This window comes from Capsella rubella, unplaced genomic scaffold (genome assembly GCF_000375325.1).
Source record: "Capsella rubella cultivar Monte Gargano unplaced genomic scaffold, Caprub1_0 scaffold_4, whole genome shotgun sequence".
Taxonomy (NCBI): domain Eukaryota; kingdom Viridiplantae; phylum Streptophyta; class Magnoliopsida; order Brassicales; family Brassicaceae; genus Capsella; species Capsella rubella.
In genome coordinates, this window is record NW_006238920.1 from 12,624,429 (window position 1) to 12,642,089 (window position 17,661).

At 37.5% G+C, this 17,661-nt stretch overlaps 4 protein-coding genes and 1 non-coding gene across 9 annotated transcripts; 1 reads left to right on the forward strand and 4 right to left on the reverse strand.

Annotated features, from left to right (window-relative positions):
- Positions 1-83: 83 nt before the first annotated feature.
- Positions 84-6,621, reverse strand: LOC17890254 (phospholipase D beta 1). Of its 4 annotated transcripts, XM_006295874.2 has the most exons (11): positions 6,353-6,621; positions 3,983-5,707; positions 3,528-3,644; positions 3,259-3,453; positions 2,619-2,867; positions 2,116-2,184; positions 1,868-2,015; positions 1,410-1,558; positions 956-1,132; positions 686-883; positions 84-588 (listed from the first exon to the last, which is right to left on the reverse strand). In XM_006295874.2, exons 2-11 carry the CDS (start codon positions 5,657-5,659, stop codon positions 295-297), a joined length of 3,273 nt encoding a protein of 1,090 aa, XP_006295936.1. In that variant the 5' UTR covers positions 5,660-5,707; positions 6,353-6,621; the 3' UTR covers positions 84-294. The 4 variants fall into 4 exon arrangements, with proteins under 4 accessions (XP_006295936.1, XP_023639868.1, XP_023639867.1 ...); XM_023784100.1 differs by having other exon boundaries at positions 686-1,132; positions 6,456-6,621; XM_023784099.1 differs by having other exon boundaries at positions 686-1,132.
- Positions 6,622-6,807: 186 nt separating this feature from the next.
- On the reverse strand, positions 6,808-6,889 carry TRNAS-GCU. Its single transcript has one exon. It is a non-coding gene; the product is annotated as a tRNA-Ser (tRNA).
- Positions 6,890-6,983: 94 nt separating this feature from the next.
- Positions 6,984-9,118, reverse strand: LOC17889626. The gene is made up of 3 exons (XM_023784102.1): positions 8,920-9,118; positions 8,745-8,842; positions 6,984-8,471 (listed from the first exon to the last, which is right to left on the reverse strand). Exon 3 carries the CDS (start codon positions 8,430-8,432, stop codon positions 7,167-7,169), a length of 1,266 nt encoding a protein of 421 aa, XP_023639870.1. The 5' UTR covers positions 8,433-8,471; positions 8,745-8,842; positions 8,920-9,118; the 3' UTR covers positions 6,984-7,166.
- Positions 9,119-11,814: 2,696 nt separating this feature from the next.
- Positions 11,815-14,063, forward strand: LOC17889148. Its single transcript, XM_006294765.2, has 4 exons — positions 11,815-12,359; positions 12,661-12,704; positions 13,293-13,336; positions 13,418-14,063. The coding sequence occupies exons 1-4, from the start codon at positions 12,129-12,131 to the stop codon at positions 13,879-13,881; spliced, it is 783 nt and encodes a 260-aa protein (XP_006294827.1). The 5' UTR covers positions 11,815-12,128; the 3' UTR covers positions 13,882-14,063.
- Positions 14,064-15,759: 1,696 nt separating this feature from the next.
- On the reverse strand, positions 15,760-17,151 carry LOC17888483 (F-box protein At2g40910). 2 transcript variants are annotated; one of them, XM_023785157.1, is made up of 2 exons: positions 17,036-17,151; positions 15,760-16,933 (listed from the first exon to the last, which is right to left on the reverse strand). In XM_023785157.1, the coding sequence occupies exons 1-2, from the start codon at positions 17,149-17,151 to the stop codon at positions 15,760-15,762; spliced, it is 1,290 nt and encodes a 429-aa protein (XP_023640925.1). The 2 variants fall into 2 exon arrangements, with proteins under 2 accessions (XP_023640925.1, XP_006293468.2); XM_006293406.2 differs by having other exon boundaries at positions 15,760-16,940; positions 17,064-17,094.
- Between the last annotated feature and the right edge of the window lie 510 nt (positions 17,152-17,661).

Below are 17,661 nucleotides of genomic sequence, written 5' to 3' on the forward strand. Positions count from 1 at the left end.
GTGTGTCGCTCGGTTCGTGTTTTACAAAAATCTTAGTAAGCTGATGTCAAAACCAAAAAACAAGTCTTCAATTTTGATTGACGTTAAAACGACTAAAATGTATATACTTCATTCATTTTATAAGCACCACTTTGTACACAACAAATTACGTATCATAATTTATTACATAACCCTATAAGATATAAATAATGTGCAAAGGTGACCAATTAATCAAACCTCCCTCCGTCTATTGTCAACGGTGACCAATAATATCCACAAACAAATATTGTCAAAAGTGACACTGCTTCCTTATTATCAAATGGTTAGATTCTCTTGTATGGCTATGAACGATCCGACAATGTTACCTCCGACGTCCGGGAACGTCTCACTCCCTGGAAGTGGTCGGACTTTACCTTTCCGATCAACTTCTACTGGATACTTTAACAAATGTCCTCTCATGTCCGAAACTTCTTCAGCTGCAAACTGTTTCCAGTTCCTCTCTCCCATTGTTCTCACTTTTCTTACACATTCTATACTCTCCGGTTGAGTGAAACAGTCGTCTAATGTTGCCATATGCTCTGCCCAAAGCGACATTCTGTATCCATAGATCTGCAAAGGAAACAAGAGGAAAAGTCAATGATCCAAATTGTCGAACCAGAATATGAACTCATAATTGGTTTGTCTTTTTTCAGTTATCGGGATTTACCTGACCCCGTGGACCGGAATGTTTCCTTGCCCATGTATGTTGAGGCTGGTAACCTCCCATTGCAATCTCTGTATCTCTTGTGCCTTCCATTGATCGTTGGTTTATATTTGCAGACCCAATTACTACGTATTCATCATCAACTACCATCCCTTTCGAGTGAACATAGATCATAAATCTTCTGCTTTTCCGACTCAATGCCTGCAACACCATCGGGACTCCTCGTTTCAACAACATGAGAAAGTTAAGCAGCAGGCATCGGCGTTTAGTTACCTGAGGAGTGTTTGCGTTGCTTGGACTCCCTGTTCCTGAGTTATCAATTCCATCCACCATTTCTCTGTTCCCAAGACAGAAGAAATTGAGGTAATCTTGTGGGGAGAATGCTCCTTCAAGCCCTGTCTCCACTAATGCCTTGTAGACAGTCTCATACATCATCTGCATTGTCTTGTGCTGCAACGATGACAACACTGACATTCAGTTTCATAATCTCCAAATACCCAGACCGAAATTATGTAAGAAACATAAACATTACATGCATAAATCTCACTTCTAAATCATTTAATCATATTGATGATATATGAATTTTTCATGTGTTGAGAACAACATATACCATCCAAGATTATCTCTACTAATTTCTAGTTAGTTTTGTGATTTCTAATTTTTATTGAGAAATGTCAGGAAGAATTTGGCATAGACAACCACGCCATAAGTTTTTACTCAGAAATACCTGCCAATATAGAATCCTCTGGGTAGCAGCACCAGTTGGAACACCTTCTGGCCACATTGGAATGACAATATATGCAGCAAAACGTTCATTTGCCCTGATCTTTTCAGCTATCTTCAATGCAATTTCCATAGGAATCAAATTATTCGCACCTACACACCACCATTGTATAGCAATGATAAGAGCCAATGCAACTCAAATCGAATGCCAAATTAAAAAAAAAAAAAAATCGGAAATCAAAGAGTGACACAAATAAAAAAAAACCTAAAACTAGCATAGAGACACGACGTATAAGGTCATGGTTGAAGAATAATTTCATAGATATCATAACAAATGACACACTTTTAGTTTTGTAGACAAATTGCTTGATGCCTTTATCTTAGGAACAATATTAATAAGTGTGTGAACAAACTTAAGTCTCTTGTGTTCTTGAAATAAACAAGCAGAGACATATAACCAACCTATGTCCTTATGCGCATTCCAGTTGTAGGAAGACCCAATGAAATACTGATTCTCAATATAGATAAAGTGTTGGGCTGCACGAATGGCTTTGACATACGCTGTGTGTATGCTCATATCAATCAGCACGTTCTTCCCACACACCAAGTTCTATTCAAAACAAAAACCTTTTCATGGATTAGTTTTCTGACATGTTTTTAGACATCCAAACATAATAATACCTAAAAATTCATTTGCTTTTTCAAGTCACCTTGCACGTAGCATCTTTTGGATCCTTTGGGAAACCTTTCACAGAGTTTGAGTCGATTGAACGGAAAATCTGTATCAAACCAGAAAGACATCAGCTTAGCTTGCTTAATATGAACCCAAATTATATTCCCAGAATAGAGAAATAATTGTCCAGAAAAATATTTTAGACCAAATTTCAAAATCTGCATGATCTAGTATAATATGACATCTTTCACCAACTCTACATATAGTCTCACCGAAACCTCTTTATAAAGGTAATCCAGAAGGGACCCTTTCAGATAAATGGCTAGAGATTAAGAGAAGAATCGGGTACTAGGAAATTGGTGTCAGGCGATATGTTGCTACATGGGTCTATAAACTGATTAGCAAATGTTCATTAACTATTTCTCTTCATCTCTAAGTAGCATGCAATACTAAGAGAGACGTAATATCTAAATCATGGCTTCATAAAATACTCGACCACTCAGGTCTTCTTCCAAACAGTAACAGTTTTGATGTTCTTACCTGAACATGCCATGCCTCAGGATCGTTTTCACTAACAGTAGGAGTATCAGAAACTCCTAATATATCTGGAATTCTATCAATCCTTAACAGCGCATCGTCATAGGAAGTCTTAAACTTCTTGATCCCGGTAGGCTTCGCAGCCTTCAACCATCTCTCCTCGAAGTTGGTCAGTACATCATACGCAGCGGGGCCATCGATCTTACTGTGTAAGTCATGCCAAGGCTCTCTTGGACATCCAGAAAGGTTTCCCTGATAAAATGATAACATTTTTGAGTACACAAATTAAGGTGTTATCCCACTACCAGATCGTTATCAATGTCAGAGCTTAATAATTTTGATGTTTACAAATGATGAACAAAGATCTCAACAAAAAAAAATCGAAAAATCAGCTATCCAGTTTTATATGACACAAAGCCCGTGTACTGAAATGATTGTTTGCATAATCTAGTTGAACAAAAAAAAAAGAAGCCAGAACAAAGACGACATAATTAATGTCAAACAATACATTTAAACAAATTAAATATTATATTTCCATTAAAATATCAAATTTGGCTCCCACTAGATTAAGAAATTGTACAGTTCAAGGTAATCGCTTACTAAGTTATTACCAAGAAAGCTACACAATATTAAGAATCTGTACCGTAAAAGTGGGGTTGTGAAAATCATCTTTATGAATTGTCTGTAGTGTCCTGAACAACGGATGTTGGGGAGTGTCATATCGGCCGTCACACAGATCAAGACCACCAACAAAAGCTACAATTTTCCGTCTGTTGCCACCAGCATCAGCATCAACTATTACGTTCTTTTGGTGATGTGTATAGATTGTCCCAACTTCCTGATTGACGAAAATTTAATCAGAAATCGGATACCTAGTTAAAGAAAAAGAGGAAAAAGGAAGTGCTACTCTACCCTCTGCTTGACCCAACTATGTCTCTTTCCAGCATTTCGGGGACAGAGCAGGACTTGAACTGAGGAGTGTTTGAAAAAACGCCGTGTCTCCTCATCATGGGTTGCCATAACGCCATCCTGTACAGGTAAACAAGTTGAGTCAAAAATTTCACTTAAGATAAGACACCAGATGTTTGACAAGCCCTCATAATGAACTAGTAGTTACTACATGATTAAGGCTTTCTCAATCTATAGAATGATGAATTTAACTCATATGGCCTAATAATTTATAAGAAAAATTGTTACTATAAATATGAAGAAATGTCATGAAACCAAAGCAATCGATTACTGAAACTCTAAATATATTCCGACTTCCACTCACTAAATATGAAACAGAATACAATATATTAATCAGAAAATAAAGAACACAAACAAAAAGAAAGTGCAGTAGAAACCAGAGGGTGTATGTAACTTACTGTTTTATACCCTAAGATGCTTCGTGAAGTTGGGTCATCCCAAATCAAAAGCAGGACTCTCACGCCTTCTTGGGACTTTGATCTTAGGAGCTCCCCAAGTGTACATTCTGATGCTGGACCTACTTTATCACGAACCAGCTTAACTTTGTGCCACACTGACCAACCTGTGATATAAATTAATCGCCTCGCCTGCCGTATGGCATCAAACATATCATGCCAACACTTCCCATGTTCGTAAGACATTCCATTGTCCAATCTTATACCCGGGAGCATCCCTTCTGGGACATGTGCATCTTGATACAATCTCACAGTTCCCCCTTTTCTAAGCGGAAAGTATGTTCCAGGTACCCCCTGGTAATCAGGACCTGCCCCAACTCCATGATGATAAACACTGAGTTTGTCCATAGGAGTATACTGGATTGATAATGACAAATTTGCCCCTGGTTTACAAGGCTTCCCATTACTGTTTAGAATTGGATAAGTTCCTTCAATTTTTGCACCAGAGTATATCTGTTCCACTGGGATTGTAACCAGTCCTATAAGCTGTGAACCGACGACATCACTGTCTTTAACAACAAAATGAACTTCTGCAGCATGATGAGCAACAGGAACATAGAAATGTTGCATCCAAACAGGATTTTCGCTGTTGCTCATGACATATGTTCTTCCAATCACAGCACCTGCTACTGATACAGAAACATAAGGATCACTGGTGATCTTACTGCTAAGTTGCCCTTCAATTTTTCCTGGTAATCTTCCAAACATATCACCCAGTGTCTTATGGAACATATCCATATTTGGGAGGTTCTTTGCATGATAGATCCAAATATCCAAATTCCCGTGCAACAATAGGACCTTCAGCGATCCTTTACCAAATAGAGTCATCTGCATATCCCCACTATGCGGAGATTCAGTAGATCCATAGCTAGGAGTATAAGAATTTGAAGAATCTACTCGCCCTAAGTGTGGCAAATGAGAGTTACTTGGAAATGAGCAGTTAGGGTAACCATACAAATCCCCAGGGCGACTTTGCCAAGAGTTGGAAGGGAGGGAGGATAATTGTGGAACTGAGGGAGCTGGTTGGTTATTCGAAATATGCAGACCACTGAGAAGTTCATCAACAGGAGGATAAGAAGATCCGGAATTGCTTACGTTATCATGAGGTGTTCCAACAGAACTGAGACAGTCTTGCCTACGATATTCTGGATAGCCTTGAGTTTGCTGAGGAGGAGGCTCTTGGGGTTTAGTTTCAGGTGGGGGGTATTGGGCTGGATCTTGATAAGAATAGTGAGGAGGGGGGCCATAAGCGCCAAAGTTACCTTGGGGTTGAGGTGTTGGAGGGCCAGGATAAGGGTAAGGAGAAGGTTGATGTTGGTAGTCGAAAGAATGGCGGTGATACTCTGGAGGACCGGCATGAGATGATGGTTGTGGGTTGTGGCTATAGTCTAATGGACCAGAATGGGAACCTGAAGTGTGGTGATGAGGCGGGGGTGAGGCATATGGTGGTGGTGGTGTAGCATATGGAGGTGGTGGGTAAGGATAATAAGGGGCATTGTATTGATTGGTAGGGGGTGGTGGATATGGCTCTGAGCTGGGAGGTCTATAAGGAGCTGGGTATGGGTAAGGGTATGGATACTGGCCATAAGGGTATGGGTAGCGTGGACCGTGATTCTCCATTAACAGTTACGCACATAAGCAAAGTGATCACAAGTTGAATCCTCTACTCTGCAGAAATATAAGTAAGGTCATCAATCAGACAAATCAGCAAGAAGTGTAGTCACAAATCATAAACTAGCAAGATTCGAAATTCCCTCATCAGTGTCACAGTGAAAAAATATGTTTTCTTAGCAGGGCAAACTTTTCAGTCTAACTAGACAAAAGAGAAAGAGATCCAACATGAAAACACAAGAAGAAGGACAAACATCGGACTGGATATTGTTGACAAACATGGAGATAAAAATAAATTCAAACTCTAAAAATCAAATAACTTAGACTTAGATCCAAACAGAAGTAGAAAACTTGATAAACGAAATGCATCTCTACCGTCTGAGATATCGAGACTTTAAAAAGAAAAGCTTAGTGCCCACAAAATGATTTACAAAAATTCTCATCACCAGTGACCAAGTAATGTGACATCAGTTTATGAATCCAATTAAGCAGAAGAGGGAAGATTTAGATCAATCTATCCCCTCGAACGTAAAAACAAAAACAAAAACAAAAAATAGAACACAAAACCATATAATATGATTCCTCAGCTCGTAGTAATATTTCGAATTAGAACAAACCTGATTTCAGACCCAGAGAAAGGGAAACAAACAAACAATAAAAACAAATTTGAAGAAAAAATCAAAGAGAGAGAGAGAGATTTACACGGGAAGAAACTTTGGGAGGTTGAAACAAAGAAACGCGGATTCAGACGACGATGAAGAAGAATCGATAAAGAAAAGGAAACGCGGATGATTGATTGATTTACCAGAATTGGAATGTACAGACACGTTTGCTTCTGAATTTTAGATTCCCAAATCACAAACTTCGTTACTTTTTTTCTCCTAAAATCAATCCATCCAAGAAAGAATATTCTTCTTCATTTGAGTTTTAGTTTTCAGATTGTGTGTTTTAACAAAAATAAATTAGACTAGACCCCAAGAAAAAAAAAACAAATTTTGTCTTGTGGAACAAAAAAAAGAGTCAGATTTTTCTCTATTTATAAATAAAATTTAATAAATTAGTATTCTTTCAATCTCGAGCTCCTTTAATGAACCCGCGCGGGACAGGCTTGGTTTATACACACCCCCGCGTCAATAAATATGTTAACATAAAAGATTCGTCGCCTGAGAGATTCGAACTCTCGCGGGGAAACCCCATTTACTTAGCAGGCAAACGCCTTAACCACTCGGCCAAAGCGACTTTTTTGTTCGTTTTTGCAACAATATTAAGCATATACCTACATTTACTTAAAACTCTCATTATTCACCCCAGCAATAGAATTGTGACACATAAATCGAACGGAATGTAAGCAAATGATATCTAATAGATATTATCTATTATTAATCTGTGGTTCATTATTATCCCCTAAGCATAAAAAAAATAATCATCAAAATCCAAAATCTCAAAGAAAAAACAATAAAATTGCAGCTTTTCAACTTAAGAGCATCCTAGCTTCCTCTTTCTTCTCCTTCACCTTCTAAGCCAATCTCCTTCTCCTCCTTAATGGACGAGAATCTGCACTGTCAACATCAGACACTCTCGTACCGTTTTCATGTCTTCTCACTGATGAAGATGTCGAAACAGTCACCATTGAATCAATCTCAGCCGCAGTATCAACTTGACTCTCCGAGTTCATTACACCTGCTATGCTTGAGAACGAGTCCCTGTCCTCAGTTCCAACAGGAGTATTGATGTTTTGCTCTTGGTTCCTCCCCAATGCATGTGTTAACAAATAAGCATCCACTAATCTTTCAGCAGAGCTCAAAGTAATAGAAGACATCCTCCCTGCTCTCTGTGCCCACTGTCTCCGGTTTGACAAACCACGGGAGGACCTCAGGTTTTCGTTTTCCCCTTCAGGTTCAGGGGAAATGTTTGAGATCAGATCAATTTCGTTGATATCATCTGATGGTGCAACCACACTAGACTGGTTCTGCTCTGCTCTAACTCCCCTCGAACTCATAAACCGGTTAAGAAATGGTCTGGTGCGTCTATCTCCTGTACTAGCTTCCCTACCGAACCTATCCTGTAAATGCCTCAGCAACTCCGCTGGTGAATCACGTGACCTGTGAAGTGTATTCCTCAAACTCTCCACACGCCGCGCTTGGGGTCTCGAAGGGATCTTGGTATCTGAAACCTCTTCAGATTCTCTTTTATGTTTCCCACGTCCAAAGATTGGAGTCATGGTTTTCGCAGATATCTCCCCTTTGCAAACCGGGCATTCCTTAGCCTCTGAAACCTGTAGCCATTGGTAAAGGCAAGGCCAACAGTAAAGGTGGCCACAATTGGTGACAACTGGATCCTTGGACAAATCCAAACATATATAACAATCGAAAAAGCTCCCCTCGTTGCCAACGCTCTTCTCAACATCCTTTTTCTCCTCTGTTACATTATCTGCTTCCATCACTTTGGTCCCATTCTCACACTTTTTCGAGTCCTCACTAACTCCCTCTCCACCAGCTATGCGTCCCTCACCAGCTGGTAAGGCAGCTCCATTTGCAGAGGTAACCAACAGTTGACTCAATTCTATCGCAGGGCTATGTGTTTCAGAAAGAACCGGAAGCATATCAATCGTTCTGAAACGTGAACGGTACCGACTTCTAAACCTTCTCAGAAATTCGAATTCACCAGCAGGGCCATTGCCCCAATCAGATCTAGCAGAATCCGTTGCTGGCTGGAGACCTAACTCAGGGTCAGGACCAAGATTCAAATCCAGGTTCACTGTGCTAGATATTTCCTCAGCCATCAAGAAACAAAAAACGGACACCTCTGAATCTTTGTTATCCTGCTTAAAAAGAAACCATAATCAAACCTTCTCTTATATAAAAGATTCCAAGAAATAAGCATTTCATGAAGAACCAAACAAGTTTAACACACAAAACCATAAGCATATGAATACAATTCACACTAAAACTTGTTAAAACAAAATAAATCCATAGCTGATGCTAAACCATTAAACTGAACAATTTCAAAAACTATGCTTAGCTATATATCTATTGTCTCCGGATAAAATAAAAGGAACGAAATTTAAACTCAGCAGAAGAAAACGAGAGATTACCTAAAAGAAAATTTCCAGAACCAACGTTTGTGAATTCTCCATTATTCCATTACAGAGCTCAACACTGAATTCTCCAATTAATCCCCCAATCTGAAACCCTATAAATCCCAAAATCCCCGCATGAAAACCCCCAAATTTTAAATTAAGATTGGAGAAATAAAATCCCCCCCCCCACCTCAAAGCTCTTGCCTTTAATCGAAAATTGAGGGAAGAGAAGTCTCAATCAACGAACACGAAAAAGGAAGAGAATTGGGTGACGAACAGCTCCGGAGAGGGTTACTATTGTTGTGAGCTTTTGGAGCTCCGGTTCGTGAAATGGAGATGAGCTTCAAATGGTACACGATCAAATCTTTTCAATCAGAATTGGGAAGGAGAGAGAGGGCGTAATCACCTGTGTTCCGGTGTATACTAATATATTTCACGGCAAAGATAACCTTTCCTTGTAACCGGACGGCCAGGATTAGTTGACTATACAATTCTTTTTACTATTTATTTATTTTTCTTACCTAAATTTTTTTATAAAGGAATCAAATCTATTTATATTTGGTAAAAATATAATTAATATTTTGAATTAAGTTGAATAACACATCTCTATATAGTTAACACAATTTTCATAATTGGAAATTAAAGATATGAGATAAGCACAAGGAAACACATGGAATATTGTTAATTAAAGATAAAACCTAAATTTGTGTAATTTCTTAATGATAAAAAAAGAGGTCTGATAATTCATGTAATGTAATTAAAAAAAATAAACCATTACAAAAAGCAAATATGCACTAATAAATAAATAGATGTATAATGACTTTTCATGAATGTGAAGTTTGATTAGCGATATATATATATGGACTTGGTTTATGAGTGGTAGAGTGCAATGAGGTCAAATGACTTATGGTTCGGGTTTGTATCACATAGCGATATCTTAATGTGCATTACTTATGGTTCTGTTTCATATATATAAATACGAATACAATGAACAGTTCGATCGAACGAGTAGTTTTCACAAAGGACAAGTTCTACAAAGAAAAGAAGATCAGTAAACATTCATGATTGACAAACTTCACATCTAAGTATCAAAGACACGAAAAACACGACCATTAGTAAGAATTATGGATCGAAAAAAGTAAGCAAGGAGGAGCTAGTAAGGCCTTAGGATTGTTTAGCGTTTGGTCGTATTGTTAGATTTGCTCTGTGCTAGCCGACCTCGGGGAAAGAGCTTGGTAGAGTGAGCTAGCGCTTTCGTTTCCTTTGGTTCGTGTGGTTCCGCTCTGAGAAAGCTCATGGATTGTTCAAAAAGCATCTCTCGCTTGATGAAGAGGGAATCAGTGATTGAGAGCTTTTTGATCTAAGCCGTTGACGGCTCAGTATTCTCGGACTGCCGGTGAAAGGCTTCCTATTGCTATGGTTTCTCTGAAACGGTCATTGCCGTTTGACAACTAGTGTTTCTTCTCCTTGAGGTCTCACCTAGGGATTTTTCAAATCTGTTTATCACTTCATTGACTCCAAAAACGTAATTGTTTTTGTCGATGTTTATGGACTGATTAAGTTTATCACTTCATTGATACCAAAAGCATACTGCTTTAGTTGATGGACTGATTGTTTTTATTCTTTTTTGCCGTTTATATGGACTGATACCAAAACCAATTTATAGGATTTATTTTATTGTAATCCCTAACTTTTTTCATTATTAATGAAATATTTACTTTTTTAGGAAAAAAAAAAAAAAAAAAGTAAGCAAGTGAGTGAACAAAGGTGCACATGTAGGTTAACACACGTAGAGAGCTGGGTTCTTCTTACTAACCTCCAACTTTAGACGATAACAAAAAGAAGAAGAAGAAGAAAAAACTAATAGCCGTGATTTTGGCTGAATGTGACATGCCAGCCCATTCCCACCACTTATTCCAATTGGGAGAGTTTAAGTGCAACATTGTCGTTCCTGTCTTTTTGTTTTTATATATAAAAAAAAAAAAATTGTTATTATTGCTAACTTTTGTAATACTACAAAAAAAAATGAAACGATAAACAAATGTTAACACATGACAAAAAGACACATCATATACGACTATGATAATAATAATAATTAAAAATTATATGATGAGGTAGTAATGTATCATTAAAATTGAAACAAAAAAAACATAGGAGGAGGGGGCAGAAATGAAGAAATGAAACATATGGGGTCGTTATGAACAAGTTATGAGGGTTGTAAACACAGAAAAAAAAAAGACCCACCAACGAAACGAAACAAAGAGAGCCCCTTTGAGGATAAAACTTCTTCTCCCTCTCTCTCTCTCTCTCTCTCTCTCTCACCCACTCCATCTCTCTCTCTTTCGTCCAAGCTGGCAGCGTTGAGAGAGAGAGAACACCCCAGACCGGTTACCTCCTCTCCCGGTTTCCCCGCACGTGCGCCATCCACTCTCCACGTGCCTCCTATATAATTTCACTCAACGCAAATCACACCTCAGTACGTTCACCACTAATTACAGCTTCAAGAAATTATTTTTACATATGCATCTTTGTTTGCTGCTCTCTACCATTTTTTTTTACAACTAAATCCGGTTCAACTGTGTCTGTGTTGCATGTATACATACAACAACAAACATGTTGTTTTATAGTATATAACTAGTGTACATGAGTTTATTATTTGATTAATTATCTGACATTATACATACAGATGTAACATGGTTCAAAAACTGGAGTAAGCCATTGCCAAATTATATTTATTTTTAAAACCAAAATTAGACGATATATATATAAATGAAAACAAATACTACATCTTATCTTTATTTTCATATTTTCGATAATAATTTGTTTACCGTTTTGTATCACCATAATTTTGTATTTTGTATCACCATTCAGATATATCTTTTTATCGTTTTAATTACCTAAAGTAAAATAAAAATTACAAATATTAGTTACCTTATATGAAATAACAATATATTTTTTTGGGGAAAAAACTACATACTACTAATCTCTGTCTCAGCCATTCTTACATGGGCTCGTGCTCGTCCTCTTTCAAATTCAATTTACTACGAAGTTTGCTTTTTGGGTGCAACGAAATAAATAAAGAAGGAAAAGAAAGTGAGAGGAGATAGAGAGGAGGTGGAGAGAGAAAAAAAGAGCACAACACTAAACAAGAACACAACACCACCACAAAGCCAATAAGCCATTTTTTTTTTTTTTCCCCAAGTCCGTGTAATAAAAAAAAAAAAAAAAGAAGATCACTCTTTGTTCCTTCTTTTATATATATATCTCTATTTGGGTTGATACTACAGTCCCTTCTTTGGTGCAAAGATCCCATAAATCAAAAAGCTTCGAGAGAGAGAGCAGAGATATAGAGAGAGCAGAGAAGAAAAAGGAAGAATCTTTTTGGCTATATCTCTTTCGATGAGGATCCGGAAACGACAAGTGCCTCTTCCTCTTTCGTCTCTCTTACCAGTTCCTCTCTCAGATCTCTACTTTAACCGCTCACCGACGGCCACCGCCAGGTACTTTTGCGGTGGTTACAGAGACGGAGACGGAGCTTTTGCTTCTTTTCAGCTTCAGCCTCCGTCGCCTGTTTCTGATCGGCTAATTCAAAGAGATTTGTTGATGAAGAAGGAGCAAGTGAAAGCTCTGGTGAGTTTCTTAGTTATACGTATAGACAGACCAATTGAGAAACTTCCAATTTCTTTTCTTTTTTTTTTAAAGGTTGGATTTTTTTTTGGGTGCAAGTTTGTGATATATGACGACCGTACTTGGACTCTTTTTTTTATCTTTTCTTTTCTTGTGTGTGTATGTGTGTGAAAATATATAATTGGTTTCAAGTTTTGTGCACCAGCCATGTAGTAGAAGAATTGCTTCTTCATTTGCAGATCTTATAATAATAAGCAGGAATGCTCAATTGCTTATCTTCGTTTTTCTTTTGTTTATCTCAAAGGATGATGATGTAGACGTGAAGAGTCGTACTGATGCGTCGAGCAGGTATGTGATGAATTCAGATATTAAGATTTCTTCTTTCAATTCCTTCTCTTCTCTGATAATATAACTTTTCGTGGTGTAATTGTATACAATCGAAAATACAAATCTTTTCTTTGCTTACATACAAAAGATCCAAGCTTGGAACAAACCCAACTGATAAAACTGGAGATCAAAATCAAAACTTTCATGCTTCTTACAACTATACAAAGCTTTTGTTATATGTGAATTATAGTTTCTTTTTTTTTGCTGATGGATGATCAAGTTGAATCTACTCTGAAAGTTGCAATCCTTTTCTTTTGTTTCTTCTTGTTTTATTATCGTCATTATTCTCACACTATTAACATTTGGGAATACATGGAGTAGTTAGGGAGGAGTAACACAATAATACTCATCTAAACATGCACCCCTCATGACGGTGCAAGTTAGCATGGGATACTCTTATACTCAAACTCTATGGTCCCCATATCGGCCCTTACCTTGTGTGCTCTATTATTATTTATCATCTTGCACCCATAGATCGCTTTCATCTCTTTTTTACAATATCTGATTATAAAATTCTTCTTACTTCTTTGTGTCAAACAATATTTACAGCAAGAACGTTCGTTCCCGAGGAGAACCCGACCCTTCAACTCAAGGTACACATATACAGCTTAATGTTTTTTGGTGAAATTTGTTCTCTCTGGTTGCACCATCTAACTATTGTGTATATATGCTAGTTATCGAGAAGAATGACAAGGTTGTTACTTTGAGGAAGAGAAGAGGCTTTATAAACTTTGAGGATTACGAAGATGAAGATGAAGAAGAAGCTAGTGGCGGTAGTAAAGGGAAGAAGAAAACGAAAAAGAATGGTGGTGGTGGTTTAGAGGAAGGATCACGGTGCAGCCGCGTTAATGGTAGAGGATGGAGATGTTGTCAGCAAACGCTTGTTGGGTATTCTCTTTGTGAGCATCATCTCGGTAAAGGAAGGGTAAGGAGCACGAACAAGAGCGGTGGTGGTCGTGGCGGAGAGAAAAAAGCGGCGGCAGTGGAAGTGAAGAAGAAGAGAGTGAAGCTTGGGATGGTAAAGGCACGTTCAATAAGTAGTTTGCTCGGACAGACCAGCACTAGTGGTGGTAATGCTGCAGATGTCGAGAGTGAGATAAGCGCACCTGCTGATCAGTTTGCTGCTTATGATAAGTAAGTCTGTTGATCAGCATTTGCATGTATATGGGATCTGTATATGTTGTTTATGTACATGATGAAAATGGACATAGCTCTTATGTAATTGGGTGTGAGAGAACATGTGCGTGTAGATTGATCGAGGACTTAACTGGCGTTTGCTCTTTGCATCTTATATATTGGTGGATGTTTCCTAATTCCTAATCCTTGTTTCTTTTTATCTTTTTTTTTTGCTAAGGGACTGAATTTTAGATGAATAAATGGAATAGATTGATAAAATAAGATAATTTTGTTTTTTTCAGTAAGTTAGCTACTGACTTACTGTGAAATAATAGTGGTAATTTATTGATGATGTCTCGACTTTTTTAGCAAAATCATGTGAACTGTTTTCACTGCAAGTGGTGCAAAATAAATGAAAACCAACTATTGGGTATAAATTTATTTCAGTTTTCAACCATAATTACTTTACGCTATTTGGAACACTCGTTAGTTGCACCACTTTGGTTCGATACGCTATTTCTACTACGACCAGTTTAATTGTATCGTTTCTTCTATTTTTTCTTTTATATTAGTAGTAGTCTTACATAGATACTCACAATACGATTTATGTTAATAAAGGCGTTCATGTTTTTCCAAAAATTTACCTCTTGCTTGCCGATCAATACAAATTGGCATTCTTTTTATATTCTGGTGTGCGCATATGAATCACATGATCTGCAAATATAAAATTAGTGCGACGTGTTGTTTTAATATTCACGTAATTTGTTTTCATGGTTTTCACTTCTATAATCCCTATCAAAATTATCTGGTTTCCAAATCTAGGAGTCCTTTTCAGACAGGTGGCTTCAATGTATAGTGTAGAATATTATCATTGCGTACTTGGTGTCATGTGCGACAATTTGATCTTGGTCGAGATTGGAGATTTTCATCTCTCGTTCTATGCACTTTTCGAATTTTTTCATATTTATGACAATAATATGTAAAATATAAAAGAAGGAAACCAGGCTGGAACGATAATGTAAAAGAAGCAAATCAAGAATGACTATTGAGAAGTTGATGCACAAATCTAGTTAACTAACTGTCGAGGGACATAGAAACGAAAGAATATAAGTTTAAGCCGAATTTAAGAATAGTTATGATCAGTGATGTATTAATATGTACAAACTCTTTGTATATATATAAAGGAGTGGTTTGGAGCTTATTATTTTATATGTCTCGTGACTCGTAATTTAATATATATAAAATATACTACAATAATATAGAAAGTTTGGTATACGTGACATAAATTTGGTGTATGATGATGGCTTGTTTGTTAATGTTATGTTTGGTGGGGATAAGCTAGTTTAATTAGGTAGGACATGTCGTATATTTATATAATCGAATTTTATTAGACTTGATATCTTGTGATTTCTCTACTTAAAAAGTTGGTGTTTTTTCAATCGATTTTCAGACTATATGCTTAGCTGAAATTTCCAATATGATTTACGTAAAGTTTTTTTAGTAACTGTTCCCGCCCTGTGGCAAGGCGTTCACTAACATTTTCACTACTTGTGGTGCAACTTTGAATTCCATAAGTCTAGTTTGGTGAAACATTAATGTTATGTTCAATGGTTAACTAATATGTTTCACTACTTGTGGTGTGGTGCAACTTTGAATTTCGTAAGTTCGGTTCGGTGAAGCATTAATGTTATTTTGCTTGGATTGCAACTTGGAAGACTATAATGTGTGTTGTCTAATAATGTCTACAATTTTGTGTGTATTTGATCATTCATTAACTCAGTTTTGTTCTGAGAAACATTCATTTAACATATCTAGAAAATCAAATTAACTATCTGACAAAAACGAAAAAAATTAACTCAGTTGTAAATTTCTTAAACAGCTAGACAAATAAAGTCAATGGTCAAGTTTCCAAGTAGATGATGCCCTCACTCTCATCCATAGAGTACTTCAAGTCGAAATAGTACTCCTTATCAAACCAAATGTGTGGTACTCCTTTGATTTCAACCTTGCTAAGGTCATTGCTTCCCATATTGTAACACAAAATATATAAATGAGAATGCATCTTCACCGGTGCCAAGATAACCTTACCATTTTGAGTTGTGCCTTTTACTATCAGTTCAATGTCATGGACTAAATGCTTTTGACAAGGCTGTAAAAACCGCCTCTTCTTCGACCATATCTTCTTCCCCGCGTCTCTCAATACCCATAAGTCCACCAAAAACTTTTCTTTGAGGTGGGTATGATCGAAAACAGCTATTTTATCACCATACTCGATAAGACCCGCCTTCACCCTATCTGCAGGCAGAGCCACATCCCGGGCATCCTGAGGTACTAGGATGGTGGTCAACTCTTCAGACGTAACGTCGAAACTCACAACAGCACAAGTTTCCATATCAAGCCAAGCCATATAATGTACTACCGATCCATTGATAAAATGTCCTACTGTAGAAGGAGCGTGGGGATGGTAATTCTTGAGCGGAACAACCTTTTTCCAAGAACCTCCAGCTTCTAGTACAAAGACCCAATGCTCTGACTTAAGATTTTCGAAAAATTCAGAGGATATAGCAATTGTGCATAATAGTTTGTATTGATCATTAAAAGGATCGTGTCCAATATAATACCGAGTATCCTTCCTTTCACCTTGCTGAGCAATGATGTCGGATTTTATGGCGGGTAAGGTCAAGCGCTGTCTGGTGGAGGGGTTATAGATGCATGCCTTTTTTCTAACCGAGAAACACATCAAGCCACGGACAACATTCAAGAAGAAGCCTCCCATCCCTGTGATGCTCAAATCTTGGTCGACCACATAACAAGTGTTGTCTGGAGAAGACGTTGATGATATTGATAACAACACACGTTGGGCGCCGACTTCATCAACTAAACACATGTATACATGTGGTTGTTGATGTCGTGTGACCCTAGTAAATAAACGGGTGCAAAAATATCGACAAGAGATAAGGGATGACCACTGCTTTGAGATGCACTTGAACCTCACCATGGACTTTGCTGGCAATCTTATAAGAATTTCAATCAAGAGATCCGAATGAATCTCGCACATATGTTTTCTCCTTTTGCTTCTCTCTTATACACCAAAAAAAGAAAATAAAACAGCGACATTGTCAGCAAATAAGAGCGCTTTGATATTTTTTTTTCTTCAGTTTGTACAGGTTTGAGACAAGTATGGAAAAAAGGCAAGAAAAGTACCTCGTGTGAGAGAGACGACCTGGGCAATGCTCTGACGTCCCTCCTGGTCTGACTCCAATTGTTTCAGAACAGTCCTTCTTCTCTTCATCTCTTCTAACCCTTCAGCTCAAATACCTAAACTTTAACACCAAAAGTTACAAACAAAAAGAGCAAAGACTCCGGAAATCGATATTAGGGCTTTTGAATTTGTTGCAGTCGGAAGAGAGACGTACTAACATTGTTTGTGCGGGGGTTTACTCTTATTAATATGTCGAAAAAGGCAATAGGACATAACCACAAGCTAACCGTTGGTTCACCTACGTGCTAATTGACTCTAAACCAAATATCAATTACAACAAACCTTAATTGGTATTTGGTTTGGTTCATTCTGTACTTGTCGTTTGATCGGTAAGCCGTTGTGGTTAGGCAATGATACATCGGTTTAGACGCGGTAGGTAATGGTATAAACTAATCTATTGTAATTACAAAAAGATTCTATTCTTCTTACGATGTGAGACTGCTTGAAGCAAAGGAGAGTTAAAGAGAGAGATAAGACGACTTCATTGGTCAACCCTCAAGAGAGTTGACATTCTGAAGTTCAACGCTGCTTCCTTCAACT

Coding starts and splice junctions, on each gene's coding strand:
- LOC17890254 (XM_023784100.1), bottom strand. CDS start 5,659: ATGGAGAATCACGGTCCACGCTACCCATACCCTTATGGCCAGTATCCA. Junction 2,016..2,115: donor CAAAAGATGCTACGTGCAAG/GTGACTTGAAAA, acceptor TGTTTTGAATAG/AACTTGGTGTGTGGGAAGAA. Junction 1,559..1,867: donor GAATGCGCATAAGGACATAG/GTTGGTTATATG, acceptor GGTGGTGTGTAG/GTGCGAATAATTTGATTCCT.
- LOC17889626 (XM_023784102.1), bottom strand. CDS start 8,432: ATGGCTGAGGAAATATCTAGCACAGTGAACCTGGATTTGAATCTTGGT.
- LOC17888483 (XM_023785157.1), bottom strand. CDS start 17,151: ATGAAGAGAAGAAGGACTGTTCTGAAACAATTGGAGTCAGACCAGGAG. Junction 16,934..17,035: donor CTTGCCTTTTTTCCATACTT/GTCTCAAACCTG, acceptor ATAAGAGAGAAG/CAAAAGGAGAAAACATATGT.
- LOC17889148 (XM_006294765.2), top strand. CDS start 12,129: ATGAGGATCCGGAAACGACAAGTGCCTCTTCCTCTTTCGTCTCTCTTA. Junction 12,360..12,660: donor AGGAGCAAGTGAAAGCTCTG/GTGAGTTTCTTA, acceptor TTTATCTCAAAG/GATGATGATGTAGACGTGAA. Junction 13,337..13,417: donor ACCCGACCCTTCAACTCAAG/GTACACATATAC, acceptor TATATATGCTAG/TTATCGAGAAGAATGACAAG.